The 22817-nt window shown below is 42.4% G+C and overlaps 2 protein-coding genes across 5 annotated transcripts in view; both read right to left on the reverse strand.

Annotated features, from left to right (window-relative positions):
- Nucleotides 1-852: 852 nt before the first annotated feature.
- Gpr25 (G protein-coupled receptor 25) lies at nt 853-16224 on the reverse strand. The gene has a single exon (XM_063239898.1). It carries the CDS (start codon nt 5478-5480, stop codon nt 4392-4394), a length of 1089 nt encoding a protein of 362 aa, XP_063095968.1. The 5' UTR covers nt 5481-16224; the 3' UTR covers nt 853-4391.
- Nucleotides 16225-16411: 187 nt separating this feature from the next.
- Nucleotides 16412-22817, reverse strand: part of Camsap2 (calmodulin regulated spectrin associated protein family member 2) — a 95342-nt gene continuing 88936 nt past the window's right edge. For all 4 annotated transcript variants that reach the window (XM_063239895.1, XM_063239894.1, XM_013157985.2 and 1 more), the window contains 3 exons: nt 21973-22088; nt 19742-19860; nt 16412-19300 (listed from right to left, as the gene is read on the reverse strand). In XM_063239895.1, coding sequence (XP_063095965.1) covers nt 18995-19300; nt 19742-19860; nt 21973-22088 — 541 coding nt within the window. In that variant the 3' untranslated portion in view covers nt 16412-18994. The remainder of the gene's footprint in view (nt 19301-19741; nt 19861-21972; nt 22089-22817) is intronic.

Consider the following 22817-nt stretch of genomic DNA (forward strand, 5'->3'; position numbering starts at 1 on the left):
TAATCCCAGCACTCAGGTGGCTGAGGCAGGGGGATCGTTGCAAGTTCGAGAACAGCGTGGGCTATAAAGTAAGCTCAAGGCCAGCCTGAACTGCATAGCGAGACCCTGTCTCAAAAAGATTTTAAAAAATTGTGACTGGAGGCAAATCTGGAGAGCCAGGTCTCACAATGGAGAAGCCATAGCCTCGCCTGTAAGTCTCCCTGGAGATAAAGTGACAATTTGGGATCATACCATAATTAGCACCACCTGGTCCAGTGGGCCCAGCTAGGCTTCAGACACATAGGCTGGTGAACAGAACATCTGAACTCGTGCCTTCTCCAAAGTGCCTTTATTCTTTTCATATGCCCTTACTGCACGACTCTCTTCCCCATTGGATCAATATTAGCTAAGTGACTGTACTTGTAATCCTATAGGTTGATTATAGTTTGACCTACATTGTGATTTTGCTCTATAAAATACCCATGGCAAAGTGGTCATCCACTCAGGACTCCTCCTGGAAATCCAGGAGCTTCTTTTTTTTTTGGTCTTTTTGAGACAGGGTCTCTTTATGCAGTTCAGGCTGGCCTTGAGCTCACTTTGTAGCCTAGGTTGGTCTCGAACTCAACGATCCTCCTGCCTCAGCCTCCTGGGTGCTGGGATTACAGGCATGAGCCACCACGCCCAGCCAGGAGCTTCTTTTCTTCCCTTTATTTCCAATCAAACTCTCTCTCTTTTTTTTTTTAACTGTTTTTTTAAAATTTTATTTAAGGAGAAAAAGAAAAAAAAAACAGAAAAAGGGTACAAGTTATACAGAATTTCAGAAAAAATAAACAGGAAATCACTAGTTAATAGATTACATATTGTCATCTTAGAAATAGTTGTTCAAGTTACAAAATTAAAGCATATAAAGTGGACATTCAAACAGACTGCAAACAGTTCTGTTCAATGATCCAACAAAACTCAGTAATATGGTTATCTATCTTATACACTTAAATATACCTGCAGTTATATCCTTTAGAGCACTTTCTTTTCCTCTCTTTTGTACAATGACAATTACACATTTTGGGTTTTATTACTCCCACAGTTCTTATTACTTTTTTTGAAGAGAATAAAACCAAATGTGACATAACAAAACAGAGTCAGTCAAATCAAAAGGATGGACATAATACATACTGTAAAAACAAAATACAAGGTGATCAACATTGGTTACCATAATGCCTCTTGCTATCTTAAAAAGAATTGCCTATATCATCAGTTAAAATAAAATTGAAAAAAACAGTAAAGAACAGAACCAATAAAACCAAAACCTCTTAACTTTCGCCTTTGGTTCTTGACTTGGTCTCCATATTGTGAGCCCATGAACTTGGTACCCCTAACATCTAACAGATTGGGAGTTATATTTTTCTACATCAAAATTACAGGTTCCAAAGGCACAAAGGTTCAAGGGAGGAACTGGATATAAACAATTTTTCTGTTTCTTTCTTTTTTCCCTCAGTCCTGAGGATCAAACCCAGGGAGAGCTGAGCTATATCACCAGCCCTTTGTGTTTTTTGGTGCCGGGGATCGAACTCATGACCTCACTCTTGCCAGACAGGTGCTTAAGCCACTGAGCTAAATCCCCAGCCCCTGTCACCATCCCTTTTTAATTAGAGACAGGGTCTCACTAAGCCACCCAGTTTGGCCTTGAATTGTGATGCTCTTGTCTTAGTCTCCTGAGTAGCTGGGATTATTAAGGACTGTACCACCACACCCAATGGGACATGAGCATTTTTAAAGTTTTTGATGTAGATTGAGTAATTGCTAAATTCTAAAATAATCTACTGTGTGTACTCCCATCAGTAGCAGAGGAGGAAATGCTGACTTAGCTAGTTCTTGCATCTATACCTTTCAAGTGGGAAATGGCAGCTTGGTCTCATCTGAGTATATGAGAACATTTCTGGGACTGGGGGATTTAGCTCAGTGGCCCAGCACCTGCCTGGCAATTGTGAGGTCCTGAGTTCAATTCCTGGTACCACAAGAGAAAAAGAGACACAGAGAGAGAGAGAGAGAGAGACAGAGACAGAGAGACAGAGAGAGAAAACATTTGCAAGAGACTCAAGATGGATAAATTCAATAATCTTCTCAAAGGGAAGGAAGTTCTCTCCATAACTAGCCTTCTTTGGCAGGAGGGAAGTGCTGGGATTCCTAACTACTGCAGGATGAGATGAAAACCCTCACGTATGGGGAAGCTTCCTTCCTATCCTGTTCCATTAGTAAGTTCGAACAACTTGGCAGGTGTAGAGGTAGGAACTTGGGCCCAACAGCTGAAAGAAACTTTCTCTGGAAGTTGAGATCTTCTCATACACCCAGATAAGGGACAGTCTTTCTAATCTAGAAGGTCTGAGGCCCCCTTCCATAGGAAGCAAGTAACTTCTTGTGTCAGGTAGCAACAGTGAGAATGAGAAGGGCTGTGACATAACTGAGTCTTCCAACATGCAAGGGTCAGAAATTCATCTGGTTGCTAGGCTTGTTTCTTTTAGACAGGACAGCCTGAACAAACGTACTTTTTTTTTTTTTTTTTTTTGTCTTTTTCGTTTTTATTGGCCAGGGATCGAACTCACGACTGCACACTTGCAAGGCAGGCGCTTATGCCGCTGAGCTAAATCCCCAGCCCCAAACCAACGTACTTTTTGATAGCCTGGTCTAGGTGGGGTCAAGATAGGCTGTGCTACTCATCCTGTTCCAACCTAACACCCCAGATGCTGAAGAGACTGCAATGGTATTCGCTGCATGGCATACTAGTGCACAGAAGCTGATCTGTGGGGACTTCTCCCAAACCTGTGCTTCATGCCCACCTGTGGGGCTTGCCCAGGACATGGTTCTGAAGAACAGTAGAATCAGAGTCCCTTCCCCTGCACCAACCAAAATGTCTTTGGGTTCAATCCTCTTGGGTCAGAAGTGTTAGGAGAGAATTTCCAAACCTTCCAGAATTATCAGTGGAAAAGTCAGTCAGCAAACGCTAATGTCAAACATTTGTATCGCCCAGAAGTTATCCCAAGGGGTAGGAAAAAAAAAAAAAAAAAAACAGATACACATCTGAGAAACAAAATGGCACCTCTCCCCTTTGAAGTGGCACCTAGAAGGCCCTTACAGGTTTTTTTTTCCATTCTGTAACCTTCAGAATGTGAAATGCCCTCAGAAATAATATGAATAAACAATTTGCTGCCCTCCCGGGGAACTGCTGAACCCACCCAGACACAGCTGGCTCTCACGGCCAACATCACACAAAGCCTCATCACCCTGAGGTCAGCCTCAGCTCCTGGATTGAGTCTTGTCTGACTGAGCCTGCGGCTGGCTTCCTGACATTCATTTCAATCCCACTGCTCAACTAAAGACACAGTCATCACACAAGCTCTACCAAAGTGTTTATTGAGAAGAATGAGCTCCCAGGTAAGAATCTGGGGTCCTTGGCTGAATAATGGGGAATCCGAAGGCCAGGTGAGAGATTGAAGGAAGGACCATGATTTCCAGGGTGAATCCTGCAGCTTTGCCATACTGGGGGTAGGAGCAAGATGGAGGTTGGAGATGCTGAGTGGGGAGGATCGCCAGATCCAAAATCACGGCAGGGTGTTCCTTTTGTGGCACCCATCAGACGAAACGAATTGGGCGGCCCATTGTGGCTGATCCCCATGTCTTTGGGGAAGTTTGAAAATGAAATCTGAGGGGCTGGGGATTTAGCTCAGCGGCATAAGCACCTGCCTTGCAAGCAGGCGGTTGTGAGTTGGATCCCAGTACCGGAAAAAAGAAGAAAATGAAATCTGAATTAATGATGATTAATAATGAAGCCTACGTGGTGACAAAGAGCACTGTGTACAAAAGATCTGTCGATTCTCATGTTGTGTAGAAATTTTTTGCTCATGAAACAGGCTAGTAATCCTCTTGGGTCAAAAGTGTAAGGAGAGAATTTCCAAACCTTGCAGAAACTTCAAAAGAAAAATCAATCAGCAAACACTAATCTCAAACATTTGTATCAGATAGTTCTTCTCCCATTCATTTTGCTATTGGTTTGCAGCAGGAATTTCTCAGAGGGCAAAGACTATTACATGGAACCAGAAACCATAGCCAGAGACAGCAGGGGCTTTCGGGAATCTGGGCTGGATGATTGTTTTGGTCCTATGCTGAATGGGGCAGAGCAGGAAATCCACTTCCCTGTCCCAGCTCGGTGACCCGTGAGGCTACTATCTGTTCCGTCTCATGAGGACTCCAACTAGACAAAAGTAGCTCAGCAATGCGGTTTGGGGCGGAGGTGGGGATGGAGATGGGTACGAACAACTCTGAGGTTCTGGGGACACTGATGGAGGAGCTCTCGAGAAAGTTAGCCAAGCAGACCTTTGAGGGATCCGAGTCTTCCTCTCAGATCGGCCCAGGTGAGGCTACCAGGAGGCCGAGGCAGTGTTCGGGCTCTGCCGTCGCCCCCAGAACACAGAGTCGTCATCCCTGGAGAGCGAGGAGGCCGAGCTGATCCTGGGCACCTGGCGGCCGGCATGCGCACAGACCCGCTGCAGCGCCCGCGCGCGGAACGAGCGGTCCAGGAGCAGGTAGATGAGCGGGTTCGCGCAGCTGTGGACGAAGGCCAGGCAGGTGGCGACCGTGAGACCCCAGCGCAGCGCCAGCACCAGGGGGCAGGGCAGCGGCAGCGCCCCCAGGCGCGCCAGGTGGAAGACGGCCCGCAGGGCGCTGAGCGGCAGCCAGGAGCCCACGAAGGTGCCCACGACGGCGAAGATGATGCGCAGCGAGTTCCTCCGGGCCCGGCCCACATGCGGCGGCTTGCGCAGGCGGCGCGAGATGCGCCAGTAGCAGAAGACCGTGACGGCCAGCGGCAGCACGAAGGTGAGCAGCAGCAGCAGCAGGCTGATGGCCTGGAAGGCGTCGGACGGCTCCTCTCCGCACTGGCTGCCCGGGCCCTCGGGGAAGGGCTGCAGCCCGCGGAAGACCAAGGAGGGCAGGCCGGCCAGCAGCGCCACGGCCCAGACGCCGCAGCACGTGGCCAGCGCGCAGCGCGGGGTGCGCAGCGGCCGCGCCTCGAGCAGCTTCACCACGGCCAGGTAGCGGTCCACGCTCAGGCCGGCCAGCAGGAGCGCGCCCGCGCAGCGCGTGCCCGCCAGCGCGAAGCTGCTGAGCTTGCAGAGCCCCGCGCCGAAGGGCCAGCGGCCGCCCCGGGCCGCCGCCGCCGCCCACAGCGGCAGCGTGAGCACGAAGCCCAGGTCGGCGGCCGCCAGGTGCAGCACGAAGGTGTCCACCAGCCGCCGCGGCCCGCGCCGCCCGGCCAGCAGCCACACCACGAAGGTGTTGCCCAGCAGCCCCACGCTGAAGGCCGCCAGGTAGAGCGCGGGGACGTAGGCGTAGCTGTAGGGCAGCTCCCACGACGGGCACGACTCCAGCTCGTCCCCTAGGACGCCCGAGCCCGAGTAGTCCCAGAACTCGGTTCCGGGGAGGAGGCTCCAGGGCTCCGTGGCGACCATGGCCGGACCACGCTGAGGACCGTGCGGACGCAGAGGCTCAACTCTCAGCAGAGCCTGCCCTTCACGGCAGGTGCCCAGCACCTCCCTTCCTGCCCGCGGGGCCCCGAGGTGATGGGTGGGCAGGAAGGGGGGGGGAGGGCGTGGGCCGGGAGGGGCAGGCTCGTGTGGTGGAGAGGTGGCCTCAGAATTGGCTCTGGTCGAGGGGGAAGGGTGAGGCGGGGTAGGGGTAGCTTCGCAGCCCAGTCCTGGCAGGCAAAGTTCTCAGGGCTGGGAGGACTGTCCTGCCCTCCAGCATCAGTCAGAGATGGCAGTCACTTAGCTGTTAGTAATTAAGTTTCTTCGCTTATGGAATCGGGGTACTTGCCCCGTTATCTGGGGCCTAATGTTAGGTTGCAGGAGGTGCTGGCCCCTGAGCCCTAATCTGTTCTTGGTTCTCATTGATGCTGATTTCTTTCCTTGTGGAGGCCAGGAGAGGGATGAGGGTTGTTTTTTTTTTTTTTTTTTTTGGTCGGGAGAGGTGTTTCTTTCCTGGTCACCTGTTCTCTAGAAAGCAGGGGTTCAGCTATTTGGTACACAGCAGGACCTGGAGAAGTGGGGAGCCTGCCTGCGGGCATCTAGCTCCTTCATCGTTGTTAACCGTCTGAAATGGAAGACTAAATGTCTTAATTCTGAGCGTCTTTTCTGACCAATCCCCATGGAGCAGGGTGGAAGGGTTTGAAGCTAGACAGGAGGGGTGCAGTCACATTATTCTGCTGGAAAGGGACAGAGCCTGGGATTCAAATCTGTACCGTTCTTCACCCTACCTGTGACATCAAACAGGTATAAGCTCAGTACAAAAGACGGCATTTAATGTGACAGTGGACTCACCTGATGATGAGATGGGAGCTAAAAGGGGCTGAGAGCAAGGAAAGGGTTCATGAAATATGACCTTGGGGTGACAGGATCTGAAGAGGACAGGACAGGTGAGAAAAAGGAGGGGCACCCAGTTCCCTGCGAATTCCTCTTAGAAGACATCCCTTACCTGAGATGCTACGTTGGAACTAATGTTACAGGGTTGTCCCTCTTCCACTGTCACCAGGACTGAGTAACTGATGCACTGGGCAACCTGGTATTGAACATCTGGTGTTATCAATTTTATTTGCTTCTGTCCCGTTAAAAGTGAGCTCCTCTATGCAGCAGGCACAGTTGGAGGCACTGAGAAGTGTTCCTGACCTCACAGAGTCATTGCTGCAGCAGGAGACACACATAGGACCATTAACTATAATGTGTATTAAAACCAAAGACCTCTTAGAGCTTAGAAGAGGGAGCAATTATTTCTGATGGGAGGAATGAAGAAACAAAGACTTCCTAGGTGATGAAGTTGCAGGTCTGTTCCAGGATGGAGTTAATGGTCAAAAAGAGGAGGAGGAGGAGAAGAAGGAGGAGGAGGAGGAGGAGGTAGAAGGAACAACCATCCGGAGATAAGTGTGACATAGGAGGAGGGGAGCAGGGGATGAAGCAGGCATAGTACCTGAAGGGGCTTGGTTTCCATTTCACAGGGAGCGGAGAGCCACTGGATCCAGTCTGTGTCTTGAAAAGAAAAAATCACTGGGAGAATCGTGGATTGGAGAAGGAGAAGGTTCAATCCAGGGAGGCCTCAGAGGAAGCTGTTAGAAATATTTGTGTGTGAATCAGATCACTGACCGTAGGGAACAAAAGGAGAGGAGCTACTCAAGAGGTACATCTAGCATCACAGGCCTCTGCAGAGAGGTAGGTTTGGGCCTTCTCTGCAGAGGGACAGTGTGGATGCCGTCCTCTTCCTTGAGGTCAGGGACACAGAGGGGCATGTGTGTGTTCAGCTTGATGTCAGTTTGAGGTAAGATGAGGAATTTATGGATTTATGATCTGAACCACGATACTTCTGAGTGAACGAGACTATCATAATTCAACTGGGACACCATAAGCCTGAGGTTGAGGTCCCTCTGGTCTGTGGAGCTTTCTGAGTTGGAAAATTGTTTTAAGCTCATGGAGGGCTGGGTATGCATGTATTGAGGCTGCTCCTGTCAAACGTTTTTCTCCCACAACAGGTACAAGCTGAGGAAAGGCAGGCAAAAGAAAGCCAGGGCTGGGGCTGTAGCTGAGTGGTAAAGAGCTTGCCTAGCATGTATGAGCCCTGGGTTCAAAATCCTCAGCACCTGGGGCCGGGATACAGCTCAGTGGCGTAGCGCTTGCCTGGTAAGCCTGAGGTCCATAGTAATTCCTGGTACAAAAAAAAAAAAAAAAAAAAAAAAAAAAAAAGAAAAGAAAAAAATCCCCAGAAAAGATTGTCTGCCCATCCCATCACCTATCTAGTAGCTTCCGGACCTGTGACTGGCTATTCCAGCCTACAGGCGTGGATTTCTCTAAGACCCCCTCCCCCATCCTCCAAGCGCAGAGAAACCTGAGGAGCAGTTCCCCTGGCCTAGGGGGCCACAGCTTCCTTTTCTGGAAGGCTAGCAGGACAGTGCCAGGATACTCAGGGACAGGCCCAGTGCTGCTGGACTTCCCTTTGCCTCAGGCCTCAGATCTACCTCAGTCTGGGACTCCGAAAGAATGAATGATCTTGAAACCTCGAGATGAACAGCAAAGAAACCACAGGTGAAAAAGCAGAGTGGGGTGAGTGGCCCAAGAGGGGAATTAGAGAGGGGGTTGAGGGGAAGTAGAAGTAGGTTGTTTATTTTAAAAACACTGAGATTCTTGCTTCCTGGGCTGTCTGTGGCCAAGAGTTTACTCTGCTGGGGCCTACGCTCAGTGAGCCTGACTGAACTTGTGTGGATGGGGGAAAGCATCCAAAGACCAGAGCTGGGACACTACCCTGAGGTGTCCTCCTGGGGTGCCTGCCTGGTTTAGTGACCAAGGCCAGGTCTGCAGTACTGCTTTCTCTTCTGCTCCTCAGGTAGGGTTCTAAGTGAGTTACCTAAAAGACACATTTGTCTTTCTTGGCTGAGAGTCCTGGTCACTTGCGGAAGCTAAGCACAAGTCCTCTGCCCTTTCTCCTCACCCTTGAAGGCTTTCCACTCTCTGCACTGCTAGAGCCACTGTTCTGACTGTTCTGTGGGTCAGTCTTGCCCAGCTAACGGATTTAGGGTCTCTTTGGGGTGAGAGAGCTTCTCTATCTATCATTGTGATTGTCACAGTGAATTAATACCCAATACTCTGATCAGTTGCTTTTGGGAGTAGCTTGATTTCTGCCTTGCCTGGCCTGAATTTAGGTTCGTACAATGTTTTCCCCCAATAGTAAGTTGTTTTCTGTACCAATAAGATTAACCTTTAGTATGTTTTTAAAAATTGTATTTTTCTTTTTTATCATAAAATCCATAGCGTTACATGGCAGAACATAGAAGAAAGGATACTCCAGGTCTGGAACGTCAACATAACTGTACCTAACATGTTGATGAATTTCTTTCCAGCCAGATGTTTTTAAAAGTTATGATTGGGGCTGGGGATTTAGCTCAGCGGCCTAAGTCTCTGCCTTGTAAGCAGGCAGTCCTGAGTTCGATCCCTGGTACCGGTAAAAAAAAAAAAAAAAAAAAAAAAGTTATGATCCGCTTATAATCTCACTATTCTTGGATTTTTCTCTTTTCACATTCCATGTCAGACAGTCTTCATATGTGCATTTTTTCATGATGTTTCAGTCATACTTGTAATTAGAATGTTCACAGCTTTATGGTCTATGATTCTCAATCTATGCCACATAAATGCACGTTTCTGTTTTTTAAACACTTAAATTTGGACATTTAGGTTGCTTCTAGTATTTCATTTGATTTTTTGAGACTGATCTCATTACGTAGCCTAGGTTGGGCTAGGCTGGCTGATCCTCTTGCCTCAGCCTCCTGAGTGCTGGGATTACAGGCACGCACCACCATGGCTGGCAGCAGCTAACTATTTTTAACTGTTATAAATATTTGTAATAAATAAATGAACGTACACATTTTTGTTCTTTCACATGTCACAGGATAATTATCTGTGGGTAGCTCAAAGGCTATGAAAAATTTCATTGAGACAAATGTTTACAGTTATTAGTAATTCAAAATGTTACTGGCATTTTCTGAGGGTATTCGACTCAATGCAGTCTTGTTAGATATAGTCATCAGCAATATGTATAATATATATAACTCAAATCAAATTTAATGGTTAGACTCAATGTTGACCTTATGGGGAAATTAGATTCAGTTCTCCTCTAGTTCGGTTTGTAAAGAATCATGGAGAGAATTGAGTTAATGGACTGTTGTAGATAGACATTTCATTTTAATAGGTAATAAGGTAGAATGGTATATCATTTTAATCTGCATTTAAGATGAAAAACCTTGCTATATGTACTTCCTCACATAATGTGAACCATGTAATCATGTGCGTCACACATTCATCTACTATACTGTTAAGCACTATAAGATAAACAGTATCTCATACTACTTAGGAGAAATCACCATCCTGTTTGATTCAAATATTTTTTAAACTGCACCTTAGCTATTTTTATTGTTTTATAGTTTCATGCAGTCAAATTTCTTATTAATTTCTAAGTTTACAATTTTACTTTCTCTTTGATGAGTCCATTCGGTTCTACTGTTAACTGCCTTTAATCCACCTAATGTGTATTTTTTTCAGATTCCAGTTCTGCTTTCCTAGTAGATTAAGTTTAAAATACATCCTCTAAAACCCTCTGCGTTGTGTTGTGATGTCCTTCCCTACACAGATCTCTTCCATGTCACTGTGCTTCTCATCAACAGAACAGATCAGGTCAGTGTTGAGAGTCAGGCTTTAGCATCAGCTTTGTCACTGAGAGCTGTGTGATCTTGGGTCCTTATGATATCCTGACAAGGGCATGACATCCATCTCACGGGTGAGGTGGGCTGTGAAGATGAATGCGACAGGCCCTGTGGGACCCCTCCTGAGCTGGGTCTGAACACACGGAGTCTGCTTCACACCACCACCACCACCACCCCGCCATGGAGGGTGGCATCACACGGGCCAGCTCTTGTTTTTGGCTGTCCCGCTGCTGTTTTTCTCCTTGTTTAAGGGACATAGGGCTCTCTTTGCACATAGTGGGTGTGTAGTAAGTGTTCTGGAGATCAACAGAGAGAATCCTCATGTGGAGGATCTTTTAGACTTGCCCACCAGTTTCTGGTATTAACTCTGATGGTGAACTTTACAGCGTGGCAGATTGCATGCTGTAGAAACTATTGGTAGGATTTACAGACAGATGCCACTCTGCCAGCCAGCTATGGTTGGCAGGAAGATTAACAGTAACTGAGGAAGGAAAACCAAGAAAGGTGTGTCTCCTTGTGTTCTCCTGTTCCTGATATGGATTAAACCAGGAAAGGAGAATCTGTTTTATTATTGCTGACCGGGTACTAAGATGGTCCCAAAAACCAGGACCCTAAGACCTTGTGTGTGTGTATTTGGGGGACAGCCGCTATGAGGGTGTGCAGGGCACAGAAGACAGCAGTAGCTCTCTGGTCCTGGCACCTGAGGGATGACTGGCATATACCAGCAAAGGGGCCCCACCCTAGATCCCAGAGGTTCTGAAGAATACTTCAGATGTTCAGTAATTAGAAACTTTCAGGTACTAAATATGGGGTAGCTGGGAAAGAATACCATCTAAGTTAGACATGAGCACTGGGCTTCAGCCCACAGCACTGAGGGGATGACTCAATGTGAAAGCCTTGCAGCCCGCGGCTGTGATTATCCCAGGGCCAGCTCTACCCCGGACATCCTAAGTGCCCTGCAGCACATGGGGAGGGTCAGGCCCAGAAACTGCAGCTTTCAAGGTAAGTAAGACTCATTTTTTTCCATTTCAAGTTTCTGCAGCTTGAGATAAAAAAACAAGCTCTTCAGAAAATGGCCTTAGAATTTGTTTGGAAAGGAGTGACATTTTCTTTTTTTGTCTTTTTCCTTTTTTATCGGTACCAAGGATCGAACTCACGACTGCCTGCTTGCAAGGCAGGCATTTATGCTGCTAAGCTAAATCCCCAGCCCCAGAAGTGACATTTTCCACAGGAGCTTCAGTACTAGGATTTGTCACTACTTTTCAATGATTTTACAGAAGTTTTGCGTAAATTCCTAGTTATCTGCAGCGGTCTCAGCATTGGTGGAAGGAGGTTCTCCCCTCAGAAGCAGATCCTACCTGTGCTTGGTGAAACCATTTCTTTAAGGTCATCTGATTTTGTAAACAGTTCCTTCCTGCTGCTGGGCAAGCACCACATCAGGGAATGTAAGACACAGGAATGTGCCTCTGTGGTTCCTGACAAGCAGCTCATGTGCAGAAGATGAGCTGTCATACACAAAAAATCTTGATATAATGCTGACAGCCTGCTCTGTCACAAGGCTGAAGCAGGCCAGCCTTTCTGAAGACGTCTGTGAACAGGAGCAGCCTGAACAGTAGGACGCAAAGTCTTCAATGGTCCCAGTGTCTGAAAAGATCAGCCCACCTCAGCTCATCCTAGTTCTCCCTCAAAGTCAAAATAACAGCGAAGTGCTTAGTTTGATTTTTTTCCCATTAGATTGGTATCTTGGAATGTCATACTTTTCTCAGTGTTGCTGCTGGCAGTGTTGAGGTAATTTGAGATACGTTTTGAGGGCTTTGAATACTGATCTCAGGAGTTAAGAGTTCTATGCTGATAAAGTGCCAGGGAATTTTTGACTAGTAAGATAGGATGAATCACATTTGCAGGGTAGTGACAGTATAGAGGGAAGAATGGGATCAGGGAAAGACTGCTGCCGGCTCTGCAGAGCTATGCATGAGCTGTTAGTGACTGGACACAAGACTGGTGCCAGTGGGGGCCTGATATCCTCCTGTGTTGGTCAGAGAGGAAAGTAAAACAAGGCCCCGAAGGGTTCAGCCTTTGTGGCTGTCCGGAAGGGGAGCTGACTTTGCTAGGAAGTCAATGTTTGGTTTCTAAATGAGTGAGCTCAAGATAAGGGGCCTTCAGGAGATAACTGGATGGGTGGGTGAGGCCAGGAGAGCTTTCAGGCAAGAGGAGGTGACTGTGTGGAGGAGACAGTGAAAGCCTGAGGCTAAGGCCTCCTTGGGGTGGGAGAGGTGGGACAGAGCATGCAGCAGACAGAGTGCTGACCCTAGCCCGTGATTTCGGAGGGATGGACCAGAAAGTAGGTGAAATGAAAGTCCCTGTGTGTCTGGTGATCAGTGGGTAAGATTTTCAAGTCACTCCTGGGCCCCACAGAAAGCTAAGTATGGGCAAGAAAAAGCCAACGTAAGGCTTTGTCTCTTGGGGGTAAAACTACGCAGTAGGACATTATGATTCATGCCAAATTTTGGATCTGAATTCTTATCTGGGTATTTTTGCTTTCCTGTATTCATTTGAGAACTGCTCATTAACTATCTACCATATTGTTTTGGGGCAGTGACTGTTAAGGATAAAGAGCCCAAGTACAAACTTATATCCTAACATGTATGAAATCTAGTCTTCTAAAGTGTCCCCCATCAGCCCTCCAATGAGACTGCTGTCTGCTGCTTTTGTATCGTGTAAAGAGGATGTGGTATACTAACAGCTTTGCCCAATGTTAATAAAGAGATGATGTCTCCAATGGCCCAAGACATTTTGGAAAAAAAAAAAAAAAAAACTAGGATGTAACAACCCATTGGCTGAGAGTGTAAGATAAGCTTTGTTCTGTTTTTGTTTTATGGTGCTGGTGAATGAGTCTAGGGCTTCAAGCATGCTAGGCAAAGGTGAGGACACCGAGTTACATTCCAAGTCCTTTTTTTTTGTCTTTTTGAGACAGGGTCTCGGGCTGGCTTTGAGCTCACTTTGTAACCCAGGCTGGTCTTGAATTTGCAATGATCCTCCTGCCTCTGCCTCTCAAGTGCTGGGATTACAGGCATGTGCCACCACACTGATCCAATTGAATTTTTTACATAGAGACAGGGTCTCACTTAATAGCTCAGAAGATCTGATCCTCCTGCCTCAGTTTTTTTTTTTTTTAATTTTTTTTTTTTTGTCTTTTTCATTTTTATCGGTACCAAGGATCGAACTCACGACCGCCTGCTTGCAAGGCAGGTGCTTATGCCGCTGAGCTAAATCCCCAGCCCCCCTGCCTCAGTTTTTTGAGCAGCCAGGATCACAAATGTGTGCCACCACACCTGGCACTCTGATGTTTCTTGATAAATGCAATTTTTTTTCCTACTTTTTTTTTTTTTCTTTTTCCTTTTCATCAGTATCGGGGATCGAACTCACGACCGCCTGCTTGCAAGGCAGGTGCTTATGCCGCTGAGCTAAATTACCAGTCCCCGATAAATGCAGTTTTAATAAGAGGACCTAGAGCTGGGCATGGTGACACACACCTGTAATCCCAGCTTTCAGAAGCAGGTTGAGGCAGGATTGTGAGTTTGAGGCCAGCTGGGCTACAGGCTGAGCAATACCTTGTCTCAAGGATCAAAAAGAGAGAGACAGAAATAGAGATAAAGATAGAGACAGAGAATGACACAGACAATCTAGTAGTACACAAACTTCTTGTTGAACAAGAAAGGCCTTACTGTTAATAAGACAGGCCTTACCTGCCCTTTCCTTTTGGTCCTTACCTCTATTGTAGCACATTATAGAACTGTTTGTAAAGGTTTAATGGCGTCCACCTCAAGATACTGAATTTCTTAGTGGAAAAGACTCTTTGTGACCCAGCTAGGTCTCTGCAGCTAATAACTTTCTGCATAAATGTGATCAACCTACTATCAGAATTATTTTTATCACATTTGTAATTTCTCCATTCTTCTGTCATGAGTTTTGGATGTTCAAGTGTAGGTGAGTACCCAGTCTGATTTTAGCCAGTGTGTACTGATACTGGTTGAGCCATAGGCCCAAATCAACTTTATTTTTTTTGTACCAGGGATCAAACTCATGACATTGTGCTTGCTAGGCAAGTGCTTATGCTACTGAGCTAAATCCCTGGCCCCCAAATCGACTTTAACTACAACCAGTTTTCCATCAATGGTGAATATGTTACTAACCAGTCCAATTATGAGACTTACTGTAAGTTTTATTCTTCAATATCTACACTGCAGTGGGAAACCGTACCACATAGGTCAGTGGAGAGAGGCTAAATCAAATGTGGACTCCAGTTATGACGCTGCCACTTGTGAGCCTTGAGCCCCTGGATATAAGCCTCATCATCTTTACCTGTGAAGTGGAGATGCAAATGCTCAAACATCTTCACAGGCAGTGGTAAGTTAAAGGAGAAAGCAAGTTAAATAAACTTAAATTGTATTTTTAAGTGGATAGTTCCTATTTTGGGGTTGAAAACCACAGTATCTTTTCATGAAAATGTGTAACACTTTAAATATAAATCGGGAAGGGCAAGGAATCACTGCAGCGGAATGAAACTATGAACTGGATGCGCTGTACCCACCATGTGTCCTGAGGCTCTGTGACGCCTCTCACACTAACTGAAGGAAGTCGCACTTTAAACCACCTGAACGATGGACTGTGGTTAAGAACGACACAATATACCAGAAGGCTAGTCATCATTTGTATAACATGTTAAATATTTTTTAATTCATTTGCATTTATTCTTGTCAATGGAAATCATCTCCTACCTCGAAAATGGAGATTTTAGTTGTGACTACCACAATGATACTTAGTGCATTTAAAAAACTGATGTTTGTTGTCTAAGAATCTGGCTTTGGAATATTGGAGTACCAGAAGGCTCAAAGATGCAAAAAAGGAGATGAACAAAACTAGATTCTAGATTTCCTTACCTCAAGAGCAACTCTGACAATACCAACCTGTGCACGAACACCATGCTCCATCAAATTATACAGAATCATTAATCTCTCACCTGTTTCTTTCAAAAGTCAAAACTGCCATTTAAGAAGATACAGATCCTGGGGCTGGGGATTTAGCTCAGCGGCATAAGCACTTGCCTTGCAAGTATGCGGTCGTGAGTTTGATCCCCAGTACTGATGATAGAAAAAAAAAAAAGCCAGTGTTACTGGCCTGCAAAAAAAGGAAGGAAAAAAAAAAAAAAAAAAGAAGATACAGATGCATTTCAGAGAATCTATGTATTTCTAAGGGATTTCACATTCATTTTCTAGACATGTTTTTTTTTTCCAATTCCTGGTTCCTAGGTCACAACATTACAGCTGTGTTTTCTTTGCTTGATTTTCTTCTTTATAACCTCTGCCTAAGCAGGTTACAAAATAAAGATGTATGTTCCTCTTCATTGTGAGTATTGTCCTCTGTCCTAGTTGAGACCCATCAGTTAACCAGGTCCAGAAAAGCACCCTTAAGTTATGTGTGGGCTTGAGGGAACCATGGCTTTTATCTACTTCTCTAACACGTCTGGGCTTTAAATATTTTTATTTCTGAAAATTAAATTATCGGAAAATACTGTGGCAGTTGTTAGGGAGCTTGTGTATCCTATCAAAAAAGGCAGATGTGTCAAGATTGAGAGTCACACTTATGTTAGCATCAGATGCTTCCTTGGATAAATAAGTATGCATAAAGAAAGATTTTTGGTTGTTCTTTTTAACTAGACCTTTTGTTTTTCTTCTCTGGCCTAAATGAGCAGATTCACAAAATCAAAGTGAAACTCACAAAATAATGTCCAAGAACTTGCTCCTCATTGCTACTACAGAGATCAGCAAATTCACTAGCCACTTAATTTCAAAGGCATAGAGTATTCTGGTATGATTTATTAATTCACCAAAATATAGTAAATTAATGTAGACAGGATTAATATAAGAGGAGGACACACATTTATATATCATATAGACACCATCTGAGATAACTAGAGGAAGTTACAGATATTTTACACTGCCTTAAATATTTGGTATCCATTATTATTAAAGATTACCTCGTATAATATTCAAATCGTTAAATTTACACCTAGGTTAAGGAACAGGAAAACTAAGTTCTCCTAAGTTAAAATGTGTTTAAAAGTTTTTATTCAAGAAACAGGAGTCATTTGGTGCCATGCTTTTATTCAAATGAAAGGGGAAAAACTACACTGTTTCAGGAAATAGCAAATATGACAATATTTTACAGCACAGCATCTTTTAAAAAACCTGTAAGCAATGCTCTAAAGTGGACAGGTACGCATACCATACACTGTACATTGCCCAACAGTGTCCATGAAGTCAGAATTAAGAGCTAACTTTGGCTTTAAACAGCCAAATAAAAACTGTAACAGTCATTCTAAACAAAACTGAAAAACCAAGAGGAATTAAAAGCTTTCCAAAGCCATGTCAAACAGCTGAATTTGACAGGCTACACTGATATCCATGACAAGTGTTTGGCAAATTTGATTGAATAATTATAACTTGACCTTCAATAATGAAAGCACCAGTGCATTTCAGTAAGGTTGAAAAAAATCCCCAAACGTTATGAAATGGGATGTTTTTTTCTTTTGTGTAATTTTAAAACATAATTTTTAAAAAGCTGCACCAAAATAAAAACTCTGCAGACTTAAAGAATATCTCGTATTCCTTCTGCATTAATAAAGTAAAATATTATACTGAGAGCAATGAGCTTTGTGGTAATAGTCACATTGTACCTTTAGACCTTACAGATTTCAATTTAATTGCTGAACACAAATATAAGAATAAAGGTTAGTTTTGTTTAGGGTTCAATAGCTCTTCCATTGTCTTACATCCAATTTTTAAAATTTAATTACCAGGTAATATCAAGACAATTGCCTTGGTAAGGGAAATTTAACTGGAAAGAATTTAGTAATGTAAAATGCCTAAATTTTTCCTTTGACTATTACTTGCTTTCGGATTAATTTACTTATACTTATTATAAACTAGGAGAATCTAAACATATTTGATGATCCTTTCTGTGATAAAAATTGTTATTTGAAAGGTAAGATGTATAATTCCCCATTTTCATATTTATATATTATATACATAATATGTATACACTTAAAATATAAGAGTTACATATCCTGGTCTCTCACATGCGAACAGCAGATCACAGATAGTTTTGAGCTACACATATATCTTGCACAGGTATTGGAAAAAAAATCTGTGAAAGTTTTTACAGTTTTAACAAATATACATAAATATAAGAACATAAATTACAGTAAAATATTGACAGCATTTGAGAAAATGTTGGTAAACCAGATGCACTGATGCCTAAAGGCCTTATAATAGAAAAGTACAGCTCAGGGACATCTCATTCCTATTTTTTTTAAATAAGTAAATACATCATATGAGACATTAGTTCTCTCTCTAAACAGCTCAATTAGAGAAATGTATTTTCATTTCTACTTCCCATTAAAGAAAACAAACTACGCATCTCATTTATGATACAATACTGTCTTCCCCCCCTAGTTTACACAGTTGTCACAACACTGAAACATAACAGGGTCACATAATCATTCAAGTCTTTTCCTGAGAATGAAGTTTTTCCTCAGCTAACCCTCTGGTATACACTGTTAAAGAACAAAGATCATGTAGAGGAGACTTCAAGTGTGTCCTTAACTTAAGCCGTTCCACTTGAAAAGGATTAAAAAGAAGAAAAACTCAATATAAGTAAAATAACATGGAGCTATTTTAAAATTAAAATGTAGCCCTTTGTACATGTTTAAAAATTCTAAATATAATTTTTGTGTCAGTTATAAATATAATGTAAAGATCTCCTGAGAATTTGCTTCAGGAAATCTTACATCTTCAGACTGAAAGACTACTCTCAAAGTGTCATTTACTTCTGCCAGCTTATAAAGTGACTTACTTTAAAAGAGATAGAAAGCCTTTTCTGTTAAAAGAACAATCTAAATTATTCTGAGTTGGCCAGAAGTGGTGTAAAAACAGCACTGATTTAATCAGCAAATTCTTATAACATATTCTTGGTTAAGTTCATACAGTTTAAAGCAAACCTACTAGCAGCTCTTTACAACACCTCTTAATAGAGAAATATTAATACTTGTGTGAATAATAAATACAGAATGGTAAATACTTAGAATAATTTTGCAAATGCTCTAATACCTTTAAAACATGAAGATTATTGTAAAATGTAACACTAGTGTTTCTCAACATTGTAAAAAAGGTGCAAATTATTTCTGAAGGTATATTTCCTACTTTCATGATCTCTACATAAAACAAAATATAAAAGTATCTTAGAATAAACCCTCAGGAGAGAAAGGGAACAAAACAAACGATCTGAGGACAAACATGTACAGTAAAAGATAAAAAAAAAGCAACCAATACAACACATAATTTGTAATCCTAGCCATATTTCAACATCTATTCCTTTCTGATCATGAGAATCCAAGACTTCACTTATATAGTATCAAGCAGATGAATTCAGTAACATATAGATCTCCATTCGGGAATCAAACACTTCCTTTCATCACTTGGACTTACCACCTAAATGAGACTCTTCTGCAATCCAAAATACAATGGTTTACATTCCAGTTGTTCATGACAACAGAGTTAATGTCCAGTTTTAATTAAAAAGTCTTGTTGGCAATTAGAAAGCTTTTCTACAGGCAGGAAAGATGAAGTGCAAATTTACCATGAATGTTCTGAAGCAAGTATTTCCCAACTCCTATGCCTTAGTAGGTACAAGTTTTTTGGGTGTTACTGGTCTTTTGGTCTGCCATAAATGGCTATGAATGGTAATTGCGTCAACACTGGCAGATAAAGTCTTAGCAGGTATGTGGCTGAACTGTTTCCTGTCAGAATTATATTTGTAAAGTCCCTCAATCATTTTTTTAGTGATAGATTTAGGGCCTATCCCAGTCAGTTTATTGATTTCTTCAGTTTCTGGGCAATAAGTATACAACGACCTGAATTGGCAGCCTGAATCCCGGAACAAGATTAAGAAGTTGTTGGCATCTGATTTCTCCATTTCCTTTAGAATAGAAAAAAACAAAACAAAACAAAATAACAATAAAACCCTTATATATTTTGCTGAGTAAAATTTATATAACTGTATAACATTTCTTGGTCAAATTTTATGACAAGTTTTAATGGCTATCTTTATTATTTCTGGTGGTTTTGGGGCTCAAACCCAGAGCCTCACATATACTAAGCCCGTACTCTAGCCCTGAGCTATTATCCCCCAGGCTTATTTTAATGACAAATTTTAAAGTGTATTCTTAATTTTTAAATTTGCAGACTTCCAGAATCCAACTTGAGATTCAACTAAATCTAATAACTAAAACATTTTATAATACATCTCTTACATGCTGTTGAAATATTAGGCCTATGAGAATATTTTCTCAGGTATTGATAAAAAGATCACTACAGTTTCAGAATGTTGCTAAATTAACTTTCATGCAAACACACTTACCTCCAGGATTTTTTTCTTCTGACCTTCATTTACTTTTCCGGCCAGACAGCAATGGGCTAAAGCATTTTGTATTATGTGCTTATTGGACTTTGCACTGGGTTCTTTGTAGAGTTTTGGTCCTATGGTAAGGATTTAAGACAATTAAAAACAAACAAACAAACAAACACACCAACATCTCTAAGACAGAAATGCTATTTTATTTTATTATTATTATTATTATTATTGTTATTTGGTACCAAGAATTAAACCCAGGACCTTGGCTTGCCAGGCAGACACTTATGCTACTGAGCTAAATCTCTCACCCAGAAATGTTATTTTAAAATGATGTAATTGCTCTTCCACTGATGAAACTGCTATATAAAACAAAATTCTATGTTAAAGCCTTTTTACTGGTGGCATTCAAATCAAAACACTGCTTCATCTGCACAGGGATACATCTGTAGGATAATCCTATGGCTTTCTGAGCCTGCCCTGTGAGAGCAGCGCTGGAAAAAGGTATTCCCATAACTGCCACACTGCTTAATCCTAAATTTGATACGAAAGCAGAATGGGCTGACGAGTAATTTAAGCTTTGAAGAAGACCAAAAAAAAAAAAAGTTTTCATCTTTTTCAGGTTGTTCAGCTGAACAGAGAAGCAGAAGCAGTAACAGGGAAATCAAATCTAATCAAGACTTTAAAGGCTGACAGACAGGCTGAAGGAGGTTATACTAAAAGCTCTAGCGTAGTGAGGGAAAAGTACAGAGTAAATAAAGTGCACATAGCAGGGCTCTTGCCACTCCGATCCACAAGGCTTCCACCTCTGCCAGGCTGCAGCAGGCCCGCCATCTCCTTCCGCTGCTCTTGCCCTCTGCTGCTCTCCTGTAACTTCCCATCCATTCCTCAGGATGCTGCTCGCCTTTCTTCTCATTTTCTCTCTTGCTTCATATATTTTAAGTGTTCTTATCTACACACTCTTCTTCAGTTTGCTTTTACTTCAGTCATGCCCTAATGGAAGCTGGAAGAGGACTTGGTGCGTATGTGAGAGGCTAGGTACTCTCCTAAATTCAATGCATTCTCCTTATCTTCTCGAGTCCTTTGATACTTATCAAAAGTACAGATTCAAGACATCTGAAATCTCAGTTCTAGAGAGAAGGCTTGAGTTCTGAGCTTTACACAGTATGGAGAACCCATGTACTGCTGACAGAACTCTAAAACTTCTTCAGACTCAAACTACTATGCACAAATGGCCAGAATTTTAAAGACAGAAGTAGAGGGATGGAATGTAAGTAGCATCACTAATTCTGTTTAGAAACCTATTTCCAGTCATCTGGGAAAGTTACTAATTCCCTAAGCACAAGGAGTAAACAAAACATACAGTGTAAATGTTCACATTAAAAATGCTCCGCTTGGGCCAAGGATTTAGCTCAGCAGCTAAGTGGTTGCCTGGCAAGTGTGAGGTTGTGAGTTCGATCCCCAGTACCAAAAAAACAAAACAACAACAACAAAAGAAACCTAAAACACTCTCCTTGCTCCAAACACACTATTCCATCATTCTTGCCACTTTCTGAAGGCATTTTGGAAATCCTCTTTCATGAGTTTTTATGAGGTAGGATAAAAAATATAGTGAAAGCTGCTGCCCTTGACCACTTAATAGAAAGGCAGATCATAAAAACATTATAGTGTGTTTTCATCTACCTTATTCACTAGATCTGACATTATGCAATACCTGCCTCTTCCTCAAAGTTAGAACAACCATGAAAAATAAATGTTTTGAATCAATTCAGAACATACGGGCAGCCAAGATACCGCAACTAAAGACATTCATGAAAATGGACTTTCAGAATAGCTATAAAGAGTAGCAAGAACAATGGGATAAGTATTTCAATCAAGAGGGAGCATTTTGAGGGGGAATTAACGACGATGTGTCTTTTTCTCTAGCAATTTTTTCAGAATTTAAATACACGGTACTTCTATCATACCTCATAAAAGTGTGATGAAGCAGAGCTATTTGAAAATGATCATTTGAATTTACAGTTTTTAAGAGACTGCTTAAATCAAAAGGTGAGTTGTTTTTTTTTTTTTTTTTGGTCTTTTTCCTTCTTATTGGTACCGGGGATCCAACTCACGACTGCCTGCTTAAGGCAGGCGCTTATGCCGCTGAGCTAAATCTCCAGCCCCAAGTCGATAAACTTTCTTTATCCTGTTTAGTGTATTAAATTCAAATGTTTCCCTTAAAATGTACAGACACTAACCTGTATATTCCGTCCCAGAAGCCACGGAAGAAGTTGTAGATGCATTTTCCCAGTCTTTTTCTCCATTTCGACTGCCACAGCGACTTGGAGACAAGAAACCTTCTACAGACTCTGATCTAAATTGTAAACAACATTATTTCTTATGTTTCAAAGAAAAGAATGCTTTGGGGCCAGACCATATGTTTAAGAACATTCACAAAAACAACCTAGGATCTTAAAAATAAGATAGTGATCATGTTTGTCTTATGTACAGCTTCATATGTAAGTTCTCACTATAAATACCTATATTTGTTGAAAAAAAGCAATGTTTTTCCATGTAAAAATCAGTGGCACAACACAATGATAAAGATTAGAACTTAAGACGATGAATATCACTAAAACATACTCTTCTGGTATGGGCATTATAATATAAAGTAATAAAATGAGTTTTAGTTTCTAGATTAAATTCAAATAGGTAGCCTATTTTGGAATTATTCCAATGGAGGAAAACTCATATTCAAAAGGTTTTAAGCTAGAAAGGCTGACAGTAGACAACATAATTTTCTGTTTCTACTCATCATGACTTAATCATGTTAGCAACTACTCATGGACAGTTACTGTTAGTTTATTGCTTATAAAAACTATCTCATCAATGTTAGTACTTCTAAATTCTAAAAGACAACAGATCTCTTTATACATAAGATAGCAAACAAATTTATGATTATGATTCAGTCATTATAAAATATAAAAACAAATCCATGGAAGAGTATTTACTTAAATTACATATAATGGCCCGATCTTTTCTATGGAAAATATTTCTTTTTTTTTTTTTTGGTCTTTTTCCTTTTTATTGGTACCGGGGATCG

This window comes from Cavia porcellus, unplaced genomic scaffold (genome assembly GCF_034190915.1).
Source record: "Cavia porcellus strain 051 isolate PalLab524CR breed Dunkin Hartley unplaced genomic scaffold, mCavPor4.1 scaffold_29, whole genome shotgun sequence".
In the NCBI taxonomy this organism is placed as follows: Eukaryota; Metazoa; Chordata; class Mammalia; order Rodentia; family Caviidae; genus Cavia; species Cavia porcellus.

Coding starts and splice junctions, on each gene's coding strand:
- Gpr25 (XM_063239898.1), bottom strand. CDS start 5,480: ATGGTCGCCACGGAGCCCTGGAGCCTCCTCCCCGGAACCGAGTTCTGG.